The following is a 14066-nucleotide window of genomic DNA, read 5'->3' on the forward strand; positions in this document are numbered from 1 at the left end:
AAACAGCCATCTACGGAATCGCTTGGAATCGCCCGTTCGGTCCGTCAAAGATGCCAAATTTCACCGCTTCTCTACGTGCTCGTTCTCGAGCAATTACTAAAGAAGCCATCACTATCACGGCAGACATAGATATATACACCTCGCAACCACCAAAAATTGGTGCAGTGGCTTGTACCGCGGGAACTGGTCTCACTGATTACTAACACATCTATAATCAAGCGATCTGAGGTCGTTGAGTTGGTTGCCCTACTTCCTAGGTGACCCAAGTTCACGTGCATTAATGCATTCCATTTTGAGTAAGACCATGTTCAATGAGAAAGACAAAAGCGAGGACCTATCTCTTGCCCTATTCTTGTGAAAGAATCGTTGCTTTGTTCTTCTGCATAGCTGTGAGCATTTTCTTTATATTCCTTTATCAATCTCCCGTTCCCTTGGGATATTTTGTTTTCAGTGTGTTTTCAGTATGCTTGTTGGTCTGTTTTAAGAATTTGCATGATTTTGAATGTCGGGGAATTCTTATGTTGTCATTGAGTTTAATGTTTGTAAGTGTGTGTGTGGGGGTGGGGTGCATTCAATTAATTATTTGTATCTACGGTCGTGTAGTTGTAAATCTGAATTTTTCGGTTTACTGTTTCTTTTGTGGTTGTTGGTGTGAATGCAAGTTTGTAATGACGGTAGTATTTGTAATGACGGTAGTATTTGTGGTGATGCTGGTATTTGTGGTGATGCTGGTATTTGTGGTGATGCTGGTATTTGTGGTGATGGTTGCGTCTCTGAAGATGATGGTGTTTCTTTCAATTTTCTTCCAGCTTTTTGTGTGGATGAGTTTAGATCTCGCTTCCGTTCTCCTCGCCTCTTACGGAGGCAGTTTTCCATTCTTCTACATCACATCACATATCAGATTGATCCGAAGTGTGGAGGGGGTGGCATGCCTGTGGTGTTCTGTCGTTGATATTGTTCTTGTTGATGGTGCTGATTATTTTGTAGGGGTTAGGAGTTTTCCTGTTTCTGTGATTTTTTATGACTGAAGCCTCTGTTGGCGTTGCTGTTGCTGTCCCCGAGGATGTTGCTACTAGTGTGCTGTCCGCTGCTGAGACTGTGACCACTGTACTTGTAGTATTGTTAAAAGTGACGGACGTGCTTCCTTCTCCACTCGTTGGGAGCAGGAAAGCTATAAAGTTGTGTTACAGAGAGGTGGATACCATCTGAGCTGTCGATCAGATCAGGTATGTCTTCTCTGATTTGTTGGTTGTCTGCTATGATTAGTTCCATGCCTATCCCCGACCAGTTCTGTTTCGGTACATTTTTACCGCCAGACTTGTCGTATCTTCCTTAATATCAGTCAAGACGACTACCATCAACAAGGTGATAGTTATTTCTAGCGGAAGGTTTATCACCATCAATTTTGAGAGGCGCTGGGTGCGACAGCTGCGGATTAGGCAGAGTTCTTTATTCATCAGTTTTTTGGTTCTGTGAAATCTTGCCACTACATCTGTCCCCAGCCATGCCGAGTTTCTTACCTCGAGTGATATGGGATTTGTGTTCCTACACACACCCAAAGCACTTTTGTACCCAGGCCTCAGTTGCCTTTTCTACCCGACCCGATTGTGTTCCGATGCTGCGTTACATAACCGTGTATCAGAGAAGGTTTTCTACAACGTCTGTTGGAGCGTTTAGGTTTATTCGTCGCCCATTTTTCTTAACAATCTGTTATGACAATTGTAGTTGCACCTTACAAATGCAGAAATCTCGAAGATTCTTGCAGTACTTGCAAAAGAAATTCCTTTCGCTGCTGTTTTTGCTGTAATGGCGGCAGCGGAGTTTGTGTGTCTTTCAATATTTTGTATTTCTTTTTATCTCCTTTCCATTTCTTATTGTTTTTCTTCATGGTTTTCTTATCGTCGTCGCCGTTATCGCTGTTGTTGCCACAGCTGCTGCTATTATCTCACATGTACTTCATTAAACTTCTCCATTTCGACGACAGAACCACAGCTACCGCACAATATACGATCCGCAGGGAGGGACTTTACATACAGATGGTACTCATCGGTCCATGCCTGACGAAATTTTCGTCTAGAAATAATTCAACAGACAGCATCGTGGGGGTATATACTAACTGATTGCCATATCAACGACTTCGAAATGTGCTCGAGGGCCTATGTGATATATGAGCAAATGTGGAACATCCTACATTGTGAACACCTCCAGAAAACTGCATGTTCTAATCAAGGAACGTATGAGCATAGAAACATCGACCATAAAACACCTCCAAGAGTAGAAGACCCAAGATTTGCGAAGTGCATCAGAGTCAGCCACTCAACGCGATAGAAACCATCTCAGAATCATGGCGGCCCTCCTTACCAACAAAAAGGGACCAGCTACAAATAACAGAAAAGCGCTACATGAAGGGGACTAGTGGCAATAGCACCACCAGTTTGTGCGGGTCGATCCCTCACTTGCCCACATGTCCCGAAGAAGGGATCATAACCAGAAACATTGAAATATAAGGTAAAACTCCCAACTTTATTCTGTTTTCTTTTTGTAGCTTACTTTATAAACTCCTCCGGCATTGATCACACACTCTTTCGCCTTAACTATTCCAGTTTAGTGTGTGTGTGTGTGTATGTGTGTTTGTGTGTGTGCTTGTGCGTGTGTATGTATGTATACACATACACACACACATATATATACATTTATATATATATATATATATATAAGTTAATATAATATAATGTCTAAAAGTTGATGAACCACCCATTGATCCCCCATTTTCTCATTGCGCGCTCTCTCTCTCTCTCTCTCTCTCTATATATATATATATATATATATATATATATATAATCTGGCATTGCTCACACAATGTTTCGCCTTTATTCCATTTTAGTGTGTGTGCTTGTGTGTATACAGACACACACACACACACACATACACACACACATACATATACTAATACATTTGTTTGTTTGTACTCAACCTGCTTTCGTCTTTTGTTTATTTTCGTAAACTTTCCCTTTATATATACATATACATATATATATACAAATACATATATATATGCATGTATGTACGTACGTATGTATGTATGTACGTACGTATGTATGTATGTATGTATGTATGTATGCATGTATGTATGTATGTATGCATGTATGTATGTATGTATGTATGTATGTATGTATGTATGTATGTATGTATGTATGTATGTATGTATACGCACATACACACACAGGGAGTGTATGGGAATTTCCTGTTTCTAAGTTGTGTTCAAGTTGACAAATACCTTGTCATGTTACTACTACAGCAACACAGGATTGATTGTCGAGAGACGGACATTGTGGCGTTTCGGCCTCGCGGTTTTAGTCCAATGCATTTGCAGCAGAAAGAAAAATAACAAGCAATCAAAAGAATCGAGATAGAAATTTTTTAAAAAATGAAATAAACACACACGCAGATGCTGCGCACGCACACGCACGCGCACGCACACGCACGCGCGCACGCATTCACATGCACACACAAACACACACGCCTCTCTCTCTTTCTGATGTCGCGCCCACTAACGCACATTCGATAGAAAGGTTTTTTCAGTGCAGCCTTGAGGTGTTTTCGCCGAACAATTCGAATCCAATACATTTTTGGGTGGAATTCTACTTTAACCCCTCATAGCCTCCTCTAATTTTTGAAACCTTCGGAAAATTTCGACGAATTTATATTCTACACACAGGAATTCATACGTCTATGAAATGTTTTTTGTTCATTTTTTAAATTTTCGAATTAAAAAAAGAATTTTTAACTTGTCGATTTCTTTTTTTTTTTTTTTTTTTTGCAAATCAGATTTTAAAACACGGCAATAAGTGTGAGAATCTGAGAGTGGAATATGTTGGATAAAACCATAATTAACTGATCCTCCTGTACCCCAAACCAGGTAATTTTTCGCTCCACCTCCCCTACATACATACATTCTACGGGTTCCTATTAGTTTCAGTTTACTACTACTACTACTACTATACTACTACTGCTACTACAACTGCTGCTGCTGCTACTACTACTACTACTACTACTACTAATAATAATAATAATAATAAAAGGCACGCCTACATCGAACATCACGTGGCAGAACTGAACCCGGAAGCATGAGATTGCGAAGCAAATATCTTGCCAGACTTTCGTAACCAAGGCAATCTTTTAATTATGATTGGTTTTGTGTGTGATCAGATATGAACAAACAAAAGACTTCATAATAAAATAGAATAAGAGACGAAAGGAAAGAAAAGATAAAAAAGCATCAACTTCTGTGTTGCAAGCGTAAGGCTGGAGTTCAGAGAGTTACGTCCCTTGTTCTAACTTTCGTCGAATGACAAATTATAAGGATTTTATCGTTTCGGCTCTCTTACCACCACCACCTCCAACACCACCACCACCACCACCACCACCACCATCACCACTACTACTACTATTACTACTATCACTGCTGTTTTTTGCCACTGTTGCTACTATCACTGCTACTACTGGTACTGCAGCAGCGACGACCACTATAAAGTTAACGTTTATAATTACTACTACTACTACTACTACTACTTTCATAAAGAACACCACCACGCCGACCGCATTCCGGTATGTATCAACTTTGCTATTAAACACAGTGGGTGGAATTCTGCTTTATGCACGGCAGATAAACCTTCATAACTTCCCTACTTTCTGAAACTTTCAGAAATTTTTGGTGTACACAAGGGAATTCTTACGATTTGCGAAAGCCTGTTTCACTGTTAATTTTAGTACCCTTCTCGACCACCTCATATCTTGCTTGTTTGTCTCCCCATAAACACATTTAATGGTCTGTTGCAATGATTTAAGCCAAAAAGCTCAGACTGTCCGTTTTCCTACGTGTAGAATACAATTTCGCAAAACTCTGTAAATTCCTAAAACTAAAACTAAGAGTGGTACCCATTAGGGCACCTTTTTTTTTATTACCATTTTTTATACAACTTTATCTGATAATAAATATATATAAAAAAAACATTTCTTACAATATCTGAAGGACACTCCAGTTTTGATGACTAATTAAAGGTATCTCAGAAAAATACAGGTGTTGCAGAAATATGATGGCTTATCTGTCCGGTTCTAAATATAAAAGGCCATCAGCGCTAATGGTTTAACTTAACTAAAGTAATTGAAATTTAACTATAATCATTTTTTAAAAATCTTTTACTTGTTTCTGTCATTGGACTATGGCGATGGTGGAGCACGTCCTTCCTAGGTTTCCGTCGAACGAAGCGCCCCCAATAATTATTTACTCTACCGGATTCTTCTGACAAACTGATCAAATATGATCATGTAAACAAACTTTTATTATGAAGCAGTAACGGAGTACACACACACACACAGAGGCGTGTATGTGTGTGTGGTAAGACGCTTACTTCCCATCCATATGCTTCAGGGTTCAATCCCACTACGTAGCACCTTGGGGATGTATCTTCTATAATCACGGGCCGACCAAAGCCTTGTGAGTGGATCTGGTTGACGGAAGCTAAAATAGACTTTCCGCATATATATATATATATATATATATATATATATATATATATATATATATATATATATATAAGGGGTTTGTATGATTGTGTATAGAGGGATATATATTATTAAAAGAAATTCCGGCTCTGTCTGTTTTTTATGTTTTATTCTTTATAATATTAATGTAGAATTCGACATTAATATTATAAAGAATATAAATAAAGCATAAAAAACAGAGCTGGAATTTCTTCGAATAATATATATCCCTCTATACACAATCATACAAACCCCTTTATATATATATATATATATATATATATAATATATATATATATATATATATATATATTATATGTAGTAAAATACAAACTGGGACAAGAACGTAAAACATTTAGAAGATGATACAAAAAACACGGACGGGACATTCGAAGCCTTCAATCTTCAGTCAAGAACCAGATCATCCTAGCAATTTCAGCTGATTAATCTTGAGATCGCTCCGATCCGGCCAGTCCCAAGGAAAAACTAATCTATGAGCATTAGATTTCTTGGAAGAAGGATCGAATGTATACGAAACAGGGACAGAAAAACGGACGATGCCACACGAATATAAAATACAAAAAACAATAATGGTAAAAACAGGACAAAAACAGCGGGTGTCTTACGACTAATAAACAGTACAAGTTTAGCTGGCGTATTTGGAAAAAATGCCTTTATCGGCAGACGAAGACAACGATGTTCTCACGGCAGTGGTCGGAGGCCAAAAGGGCTGATTTGACCAGCGATCATGTGAGAGAAGAGAGAGAAAAGAAAGGGGGCAAAGGAAACAAAGAGAGAGAGAAAAAGAGGGACGAAGGCAACAAAGGGGGGAGAAGAGAGAGAAAGAAGGAATTAAAGAGGGGAGAAAAAAGAGTGCGTGCCAAGGATTGGCTTGTGAGTGCAAAGTGAGAAAGACAGAGAATTGTGAGAGAGTGGGGGGAAGAGTAGACCAAAGAATCAGAGGCAAGAAAAGAGAAAAGGAGGAGAAGTAGAGAGAGAGGGGGAGAAGGGGATAGATCAGAGTAGAGTGCAAAGTGTGAAAGGCAGAGAAATGTAGGAGAGAGAGAGACAATGTGTAGAGTCGTACCAAATTTACAGGAATATGTACTTACATACAAGGCCAAAGAGGGTACGGACGTCGCTATATATATCATATGTAGAAAAATACAAACTGGGACAAGAACGTTAGTGTGTGTGTGTAGGTATGTATGCATATATATATGTGTGTGTGTATGTATGCGTGTGTTTGACTTTGTGTCTGTATTTGTCCTCCCTTCCCCACTACCCGTTGACAACAGGTAGTGGTATGTGTTTACGTCCCCGTAAGTTAGCGGTTCGGCCATAGAGTCCGATGGAATAAGTAGCTGGCTTTTGAAGAAAAAGGCACTGGGGTCGATGCATTGGAATGAAACTCGTCGAGGCTGTGCCCCTGCATGTCCACCACGTCGAATGACGGAAACAAGTGAAAAAATAAAAGATTGAAGAAAACAGGAAAGGGATAGAGATAGAAGGGAAAAGAAAGAGAAAGGAGAATAAAAGGGCGGTGAAGGGATGGGGGAAAAGCAGTGGAAGATGGAAGGGGAGGCGGGTGAGGGTCCACATCGCCCAGAACAAAAGTGGGGTACTCAACCACGCACTGCGGCAATGAGTGCAATGCCGTTGCCGCAGAAAATGGCCAGGGCACTCGCAACAGCATCCACACTAACTCGTGGGGTTTCTCCGATCGGCTGCCGTGATCCCTATTTAGCGGGGACAATCGGTCGCTACAACATGAATGGCCTGAGTAAATAAGATATGAGAATTCAATGGTTTCGACTCCCTCCTCCCCTCTCTCTCTCTCTCTTCCGCCTCCTACTCCACCTCCACCTCCTCCTCCTACTACTACAACTACTACTACTAAGGAGGAGGAGGAGATGGGGAAGGGGAAAAGAAGAGGAAAAATACTGTGGGATTTGCTGAGTCACTTCCTTTAGTGATCACGCGACCAACAACAATGTATTTCTAAGAAACGGAATATGAATTCCTGAGAAGCAATCAACAGATCAATCTCCTTCTGATAAATTCTAATGAGGCTTTATTTAGCTGAGAGATACAGTGGGTTGGCGTTGGTGGATCCGGAATAGGAATCATATATTGTTATCAGTCAACCAATCCTAACCCTACACCCATTGACAAATACAAATTACATAACGGCTACGCATGTCGATCAAGTTCCTAAAAATTAGGAAAAGGAGTTTCTAAAAATTATGAAAATGCATACCGCGGTTGATTTTCAACACTCACGTCGAAAGGTTTATTGTGGACCAAGTACCATTTACTCGAACACAAGCTATTGTAATAAATTCAAACACGAACAAAATTAACTTTTCAGTCAGTTTATGAGATGCAAGATTAAATTTAAACAATTCTGAAATACTTGAAAGACGAGCATTTAAAAATCTAAACTTTAAATTTAAGAACAATTTTGTTACTCTCTCTCTCTTTACTCTTTTACTTGTATCAGTCATTTGACTGTGGCCATGCTGGAGCACAGCCTTTAGTCGAGCAAATCGACTCCAGGACTTATTCTTTGGAAGCCTAGTACTTATTCTATCGGTTTCTTTTGCCGAACTGCTAAGTTAAACGATGATGATGAGATATATATATATGTATCGAAATGTAAAAGATTTCCTCACTTTCCCGAATGTCAAACTAATACACCTACCTGTTGTCTATACACATATATTTACCATATATAAACAGCAAACTGTCTGTCTGTGTGTGTGCCCTTTATACAAATCCACAATTTTTCAGTTAGAGGGCTCGCACTTTCTATGGCCATTCAAAACCGTCCAAGGGTGGTCATGCACATCTTTACATTTCCCCAGTCACCCCGCAAAGCCATTAGAAAATCAATAGAAGTGACTTTTTTGTGAATTTTCTATCCAAATCCCAATCAAAATGCCTGATACTTGATACGCCAATTGAATGCCAGCTACCTGTATGTGATTGGTCGGATATTTGGACAGTACTCGGGTGTATGTGTGCACGTATGCAGCTGTATATGCATGCACTAGCACTATGACCCGGCGTTGCCGGGTCATAGTGCTAGTGGTAAATAAAGGACGGAAGATAGAATATCGGAGAATTTATGGCAATTGTTTCGACACGCCTAGTGTCTATCCCTCGCGGGTGAGACAGTAAACAAATGTTTCAGGAGTCACTAGCCGTGCAGATGTGTCTCCTCAGGTGATTAAATAGATACAATTCGTTAAGATATCAGTTCCGCAATGAATCTTCTTATTTCGTAGAAATAAAATCAGCCGCAATAAGGAAATATCTCCATTTATATCTCTCTATATATAAAGCTGAAGTTGTCTGTGTCTGGCAGATTTGGTAGCCTTCAATTAACACTATCTCCTCCGAGACCCTGTGGCGCAAGTTGCGAGTATGATAAAAGAAGGCTTGCTCTTCCTTCCGTAGAAGAAAAAATTCAAATCGGACCATGTTAACACCAAAAATTATTTACATCAAAAAGGTGCTTTCTTTCTATGAAGATCCCTATTTTTTACAATTTTGTGACTGCTGTGTTGCCATTTTTCGGTGTATTTCAACCAGAAAAATGTTCACTTAAACAGAATAACAAGCTACATAATGCAAAATTTTTACTTTTCAAAAATTCCAATTCTAAAGGGTCGAAACAAACCCGGCGATACTGCTAGTAAAAGATAAAAATAAAATACGCACACACGTATTTGTGTACATGTATGTGTATATATGTATTTCTGTGTGTATCGAAATATGTTGTATATGTATATAAAATATGGAAGCGAAGCTCTGAGAAATGATGAGTATGAATAAGAAGTAGTTACCTGTTCAAATATACGTGAAGCATATATGAGTTGTCTTTATTTGAATTGGTAACATGATCAATTTGCACGCATCACTGATCAGAGCTTTGGTCACGTATTATAATCACGATCAGCCACCGACTGGTGCAACGACTCATATATATGCGTGTGTGTGTCCGTGTGTGTATGAGTTTGTGTATGTGTATGTGTTTGTGTATGCACGTGTGTGTGTACATATATATATATGTGTGTGTGTGTGGATGCGCAATGGCCCAGTGGTTAGGGCAGCGGACTCGCGGTCGTAGGATCGTGGTTTCGATTCCCGGGCCGGGCTTTGTGAGTGTTTATTGAACGAAAACACCTAAAGCTCCACGAGGCTCCGGCAGGGGTAGTGGCGAACCCTGCTGTACTCTTTCGCCACAACTTCCTCTCACTCTTTCTTCTGTTGGCCTGCTCGCATTGTGACCAGCGATGTGTAGCAACATCTGATAGCCTGGTCGGTCAAAGGTGATCACGGTGATATATATATATATATATATATATATATATATATATATTATATATATATATATTATATATATATATATATATATAGTGGAGGCACGGTCGAGGGATTGCGGTTTCGAATCTTAGACCGGGCGATGTGTGTTTATGAGCGAAACACCTTAGCCCCACGTGGCTCCGCCAGAAGGTAATGACTCTTTCGCCACAACTTTCTCTCACTCTTTCCTACTGCATCTTGCAGTTCATCTGCAATATAGAAGGTATCCTCATTTGATTTATGGCAGTGTTTAAATCTACATGAACCACTCGTAAGATTTATATTAACATTTTTGAAATTAATTTTTGTATTATGAGAGTTAATTGTAGTTCTTAGGTTCAGCTGGCTAAATATTTTGCATAACTTGTTTCCTTATCTTATTCATATGGCGTCCATTTTTTTATGTAACACTCCAAGACCGTCTTCCGTGTATAATCCTATATCAGCTTTTTCTATCTCTTTTTTAAGGATACTGGAATATAAAGGCCAACTACAATATATATAAAAGTCACTACCTCTGTACCACCATAATTCCCCATAGTAATATCAAATGGTTCGTTTCCATTGTTTTTCACCCAGTAGGAATTATTATGAACAAACAATGACGTCCTTGTATTCATTATAAAGGATGTATCAGCATCAGTGACGGACATGATATGAATAAGATGAGGAATAATTATACAAAATATTTAGCCAACTGAATCTCTGCACTATAATTTGCGCCTGGAAAGACATTCAAGTTACCCAATGATGCAAACAAACTCTCGTGCTGCCCAGACTGATTCAAGAAAGCCCCGTGGCTTCATTAAGATATACAGCATGATGGTGTCACCTACTGGTATTTTTTGGAAAGAGTTCGGCATAACAGGATCATATCGACTAAGGAAATTGCCTTCATGACTGGTGTACGTAACTGGGACAAAATTACAGAAAAGATTGTTGGACCTAGTCTTTCCAATCACTACAGGAAATCAGAAAGTGCTTTTCGGCCCAAGACAGACATATCCGTCGTTTTGAATAAGTAGCTGATGCAAAAACAAAAGCAAGTTATTTTCAAAGCAGATTCTGTGGCAGGGAAGGCCGAGCATTACAATGGTATGAACATGACACAGGAAACTTTGTAAATCTTGTTAAAGAACTTGCCAAAGAATGCGGTGCAAAAGTAAGTCGGTGGCTCATAATAGGCTCATAATATCCTGCATGTGATCGGTAAAAAATGGTTTAAAATTTCATGTTTATTGGTATTATATGTGATTGCATCTCTGACTGCTGCGGTATGGAACAAACATCAATTATTGTCTGTTATGTTTCTGAAGAGCTGAATGTCGCTGAAGATTTTGTCGGCTTTTATAACTCTCCTGACTGATCTTGGGAGACACTGGCTAAAGTTATTCTGGATTTTTGTTACTGCCAAAACATTTCACTGGACTCAGAATTATGCTGTTTTTCCTTTAATGGTGCAGGTACCATGAGCGGAGACATTTCAGGCGTACAAAAAGATTGAAAGATCTGTTTTCTGCTTTATATTTTGAATAATGCGAACAACATTCACTGGATCTCGTCCTCCAAGACGTTGGCTCTACAGTTCATATTGTCGCTGATGCACTGGACCTTTTCACCAATGCACCATTCTTCTGCAAGAATCACCAAAAAGAAAAGGGCAATGGACAGTTCTTTATGATGAGAATATCATCATGCTGCAAACAGTGTGTCCATCTGGTTGGTGGTACATTAGAGCCACACAATTGAAACAGAATGAAAGGAACTATAAAAATATTCAAGATAACTTGTTTGTAAAACAATTTAGACCTAAGCAAGTTTCGTCGGGCCCCTACATGGTCTAGCTTATCTCAATAAATGAAGGAAGGAAGGAGCACTCCGTCGGTTGCGACCACGAGGGTCCCAGCTGATACGATCAACGGAACAACCTGCTTGTAAAATTAACGTGAAAGTGACTGAGTACTCCACAAACACGTGTACCTATAACATAGTTCCCGGGGAGATTCAGCGTCACACAGAGTGTGACAAGGCTGGCCCTTTGAAATATTTTTGGAAGATGTATTTATTTTGACGATTGCAGGATGGAAGACACTTGCTAGTAATTCAAAAACTCACAAACACTGTTAATTAGCAAAATATTTATAATTTGTAATATGGTGTCAAAATGTGCCACCGGATTACTGACAAGACGACACGGTTGCGGAGTAATCTTGTCAGTGACCAGGTCGCATCTCGCACGACGGAAAATTTAACAACATCAATGAAAAAAATAAATGTTTAAGTGAAGTTTATAGACATCGTCAACAGTGTTTTTGAACTGCAGGAATGTGTCTTCCGCGTGCAATCACACGGCCTCCGATTTGAATACTTACTTGGCAAGTATGCCACCGGAATATTTTTTGTCAAATAGACAAAAAAAAAGAAATAGAAAATACATTTGCTGTTTAAACATACTTCCATTCAAACATATCTCATTACTAATAAGGTCAACTTAGGAAGGTTTGTCTGCTTATTCATGCACATCTGGTTATGTGGGCAAATTCTGTGTCACATACTAATAAGAAAGCCTCAAATAAATAACTTAAATACTAGTGTAGGTGGTGGTGGTGGTGGTGGTGGTAGTGGTAGTAGTATCGTTTTCCTGCTGCTGCCACTTCGCTGCTACTGCTGCTGCTCCTGCTGCTGTTCTTGTTTTTGTTACTGCCTACTATACGTCTTCCTTGGATCACGTTGTTATACAGTACTGGATCTACACCGAGAGCAGTAGACATCACCTCCTCACATTCCGTCATCTATATATATATATATATATATATATATATATATATTATATATATATATATATATATATATATATATATTATTTTTATCGCTCGAAAGAAAGGTTGGTATTTTCAAAGTTCTGGTTTATACTTGTTCCGACTGTTCTAATGTCCGATACAAAAAAAAAGTGAGACACCAAACAGTTGAGATGTTACAGTTCTAAATTCAAGAGTTCAGGAATTATGTACACTATTACATTATTTACATTTGGCGGATATTTGTCCGTCAAACAAGATGAGGACAAATATCCGTCAAATGTAAATATTGTAAACAATGTAAACAATGTAGTTGAGTTGTTGTTGTTGTTGTTGTTTAAGCCCGTCCCCAGGTCAGTGCTGAATATGTTTATGGATAACTGCTTTCTTGCTTTGACCATCGTTTATCTTTTTCTGCTTTGGTTTTTCGAGTAGCGGACTACACGTTGTCCAATTCGGTGGTTCTCGATCATTTGTCACTTTCTGAACGAGGTCAGACTTTTTCCTGGAAAAGAACAAGAAATCAGTAAAGAAAAGATTTAGGTAATTTTTGCTAATTTCCCCCCACCCACGCCACCTCGTTTTCCAATTAAAAGGAAACATGAAATACTAATTAATTACCTGTTTTTCAATAAATATTTTCATTTATTTAAATTTAATGAAATATATAAAGTAGATATTTTGGTAATGTTTAAAGCAGTTAAAAATTTATGTAGTTTTTTTAACTTCCGTGTTCGTCGTTGTCTCAACACATATCAGTACAATACATACATACATACATACATACATACATACATACATACATACATACATACATGCATAATACACACACACATATGTATGTATGTGTATATATATATATATAGAGAGAGAGGGGGGGAAAGAAAGAGTTGGTGACGTAAAACATGTTTATGTGTGTGTCTGTCATCGGAGAGATAAGAGAGATAAGAGGAGGAAAGTATGGAGAAAAAAAAAAGAAAGTTTGTTATATAGAAATATATTGATTTTACATAATGAACAAATGTGCAGTAAAACTTATGTTTACAAAAGAGGTTACATTTTAATTTCTCCTTGTTGTCAACTTGCTTTTACTCTCTATACTTTGTACCTCTGCTACTCCGACCGACACCCATTCCCGTGCGTCAGGGCTTCTCTCTTCTACACCTCTTTAGACCACACACATTCTCAACTATCTTATTTTCCGTGTACGAGTACTTTGACTACCTGTGACGTACACCTTCACCCAGACTAGCATCCAACATTATCTTTTCATTTTTTTTATCTCGTGTTTTAGGACTGGACTTCTTCCGCTTATCTTATCTCTTAACGAGCCACTTCTACTCACTATTTCGG

The 14066-nt window shown here is 38.7% G+C and overlaps 1 protein-coding gene across 5 annotated transcripts in view; it reads left to right on the forward strand.

Moving 5' to 3' along the window:
- Positions 1 to 2011: 2011 nt before the first annotated feature.
- Positions 2012 to 14066, forward strand: part of LOC115219866 (zinc finger protein 318) — a 62052-nt gene continuing 49997 nt past the window's right edge. Inside the window, exons 1-2 of one of the 5 annotated variants that reach the window (XM_029790163.2) lie at positions 4164 to 4608; positions 13149 to 13256. Coding sequence is in view for 1 of the 5 variants with exons in the window: in XM_036509804.1 (XP_036365697.1) it covers positions 4349 to 4608 (260 nt within the window). In the remaining 4 variants the exon portion in view is untranslated. Of the gene's footprint in view, positions 2509 to 4136; positions 4609 to 12732; positions 12800 to 13148; positions 13257 to 14066 lie in introns of those variants that run through there. The other 4 variants (XM_029790164.2, XM_036509804.1, XM_029790162.2 and 1 more) reach the window with 4 other exon arrangements.

This window comes from Octopus sinensis, linkage group LG15 (genome assembly GCF_006345805.1).
Source record: "Octopus sinensis linkage group LG15, ASM634580v1, whole genome shotgun sequence".
Classification (NCBI taxonomy): Eukaryota; Metazoa; Mollusca; class Cephalopoda; order Octopoda; family Octopodidae; genus Octopus; species Octopus sinensis.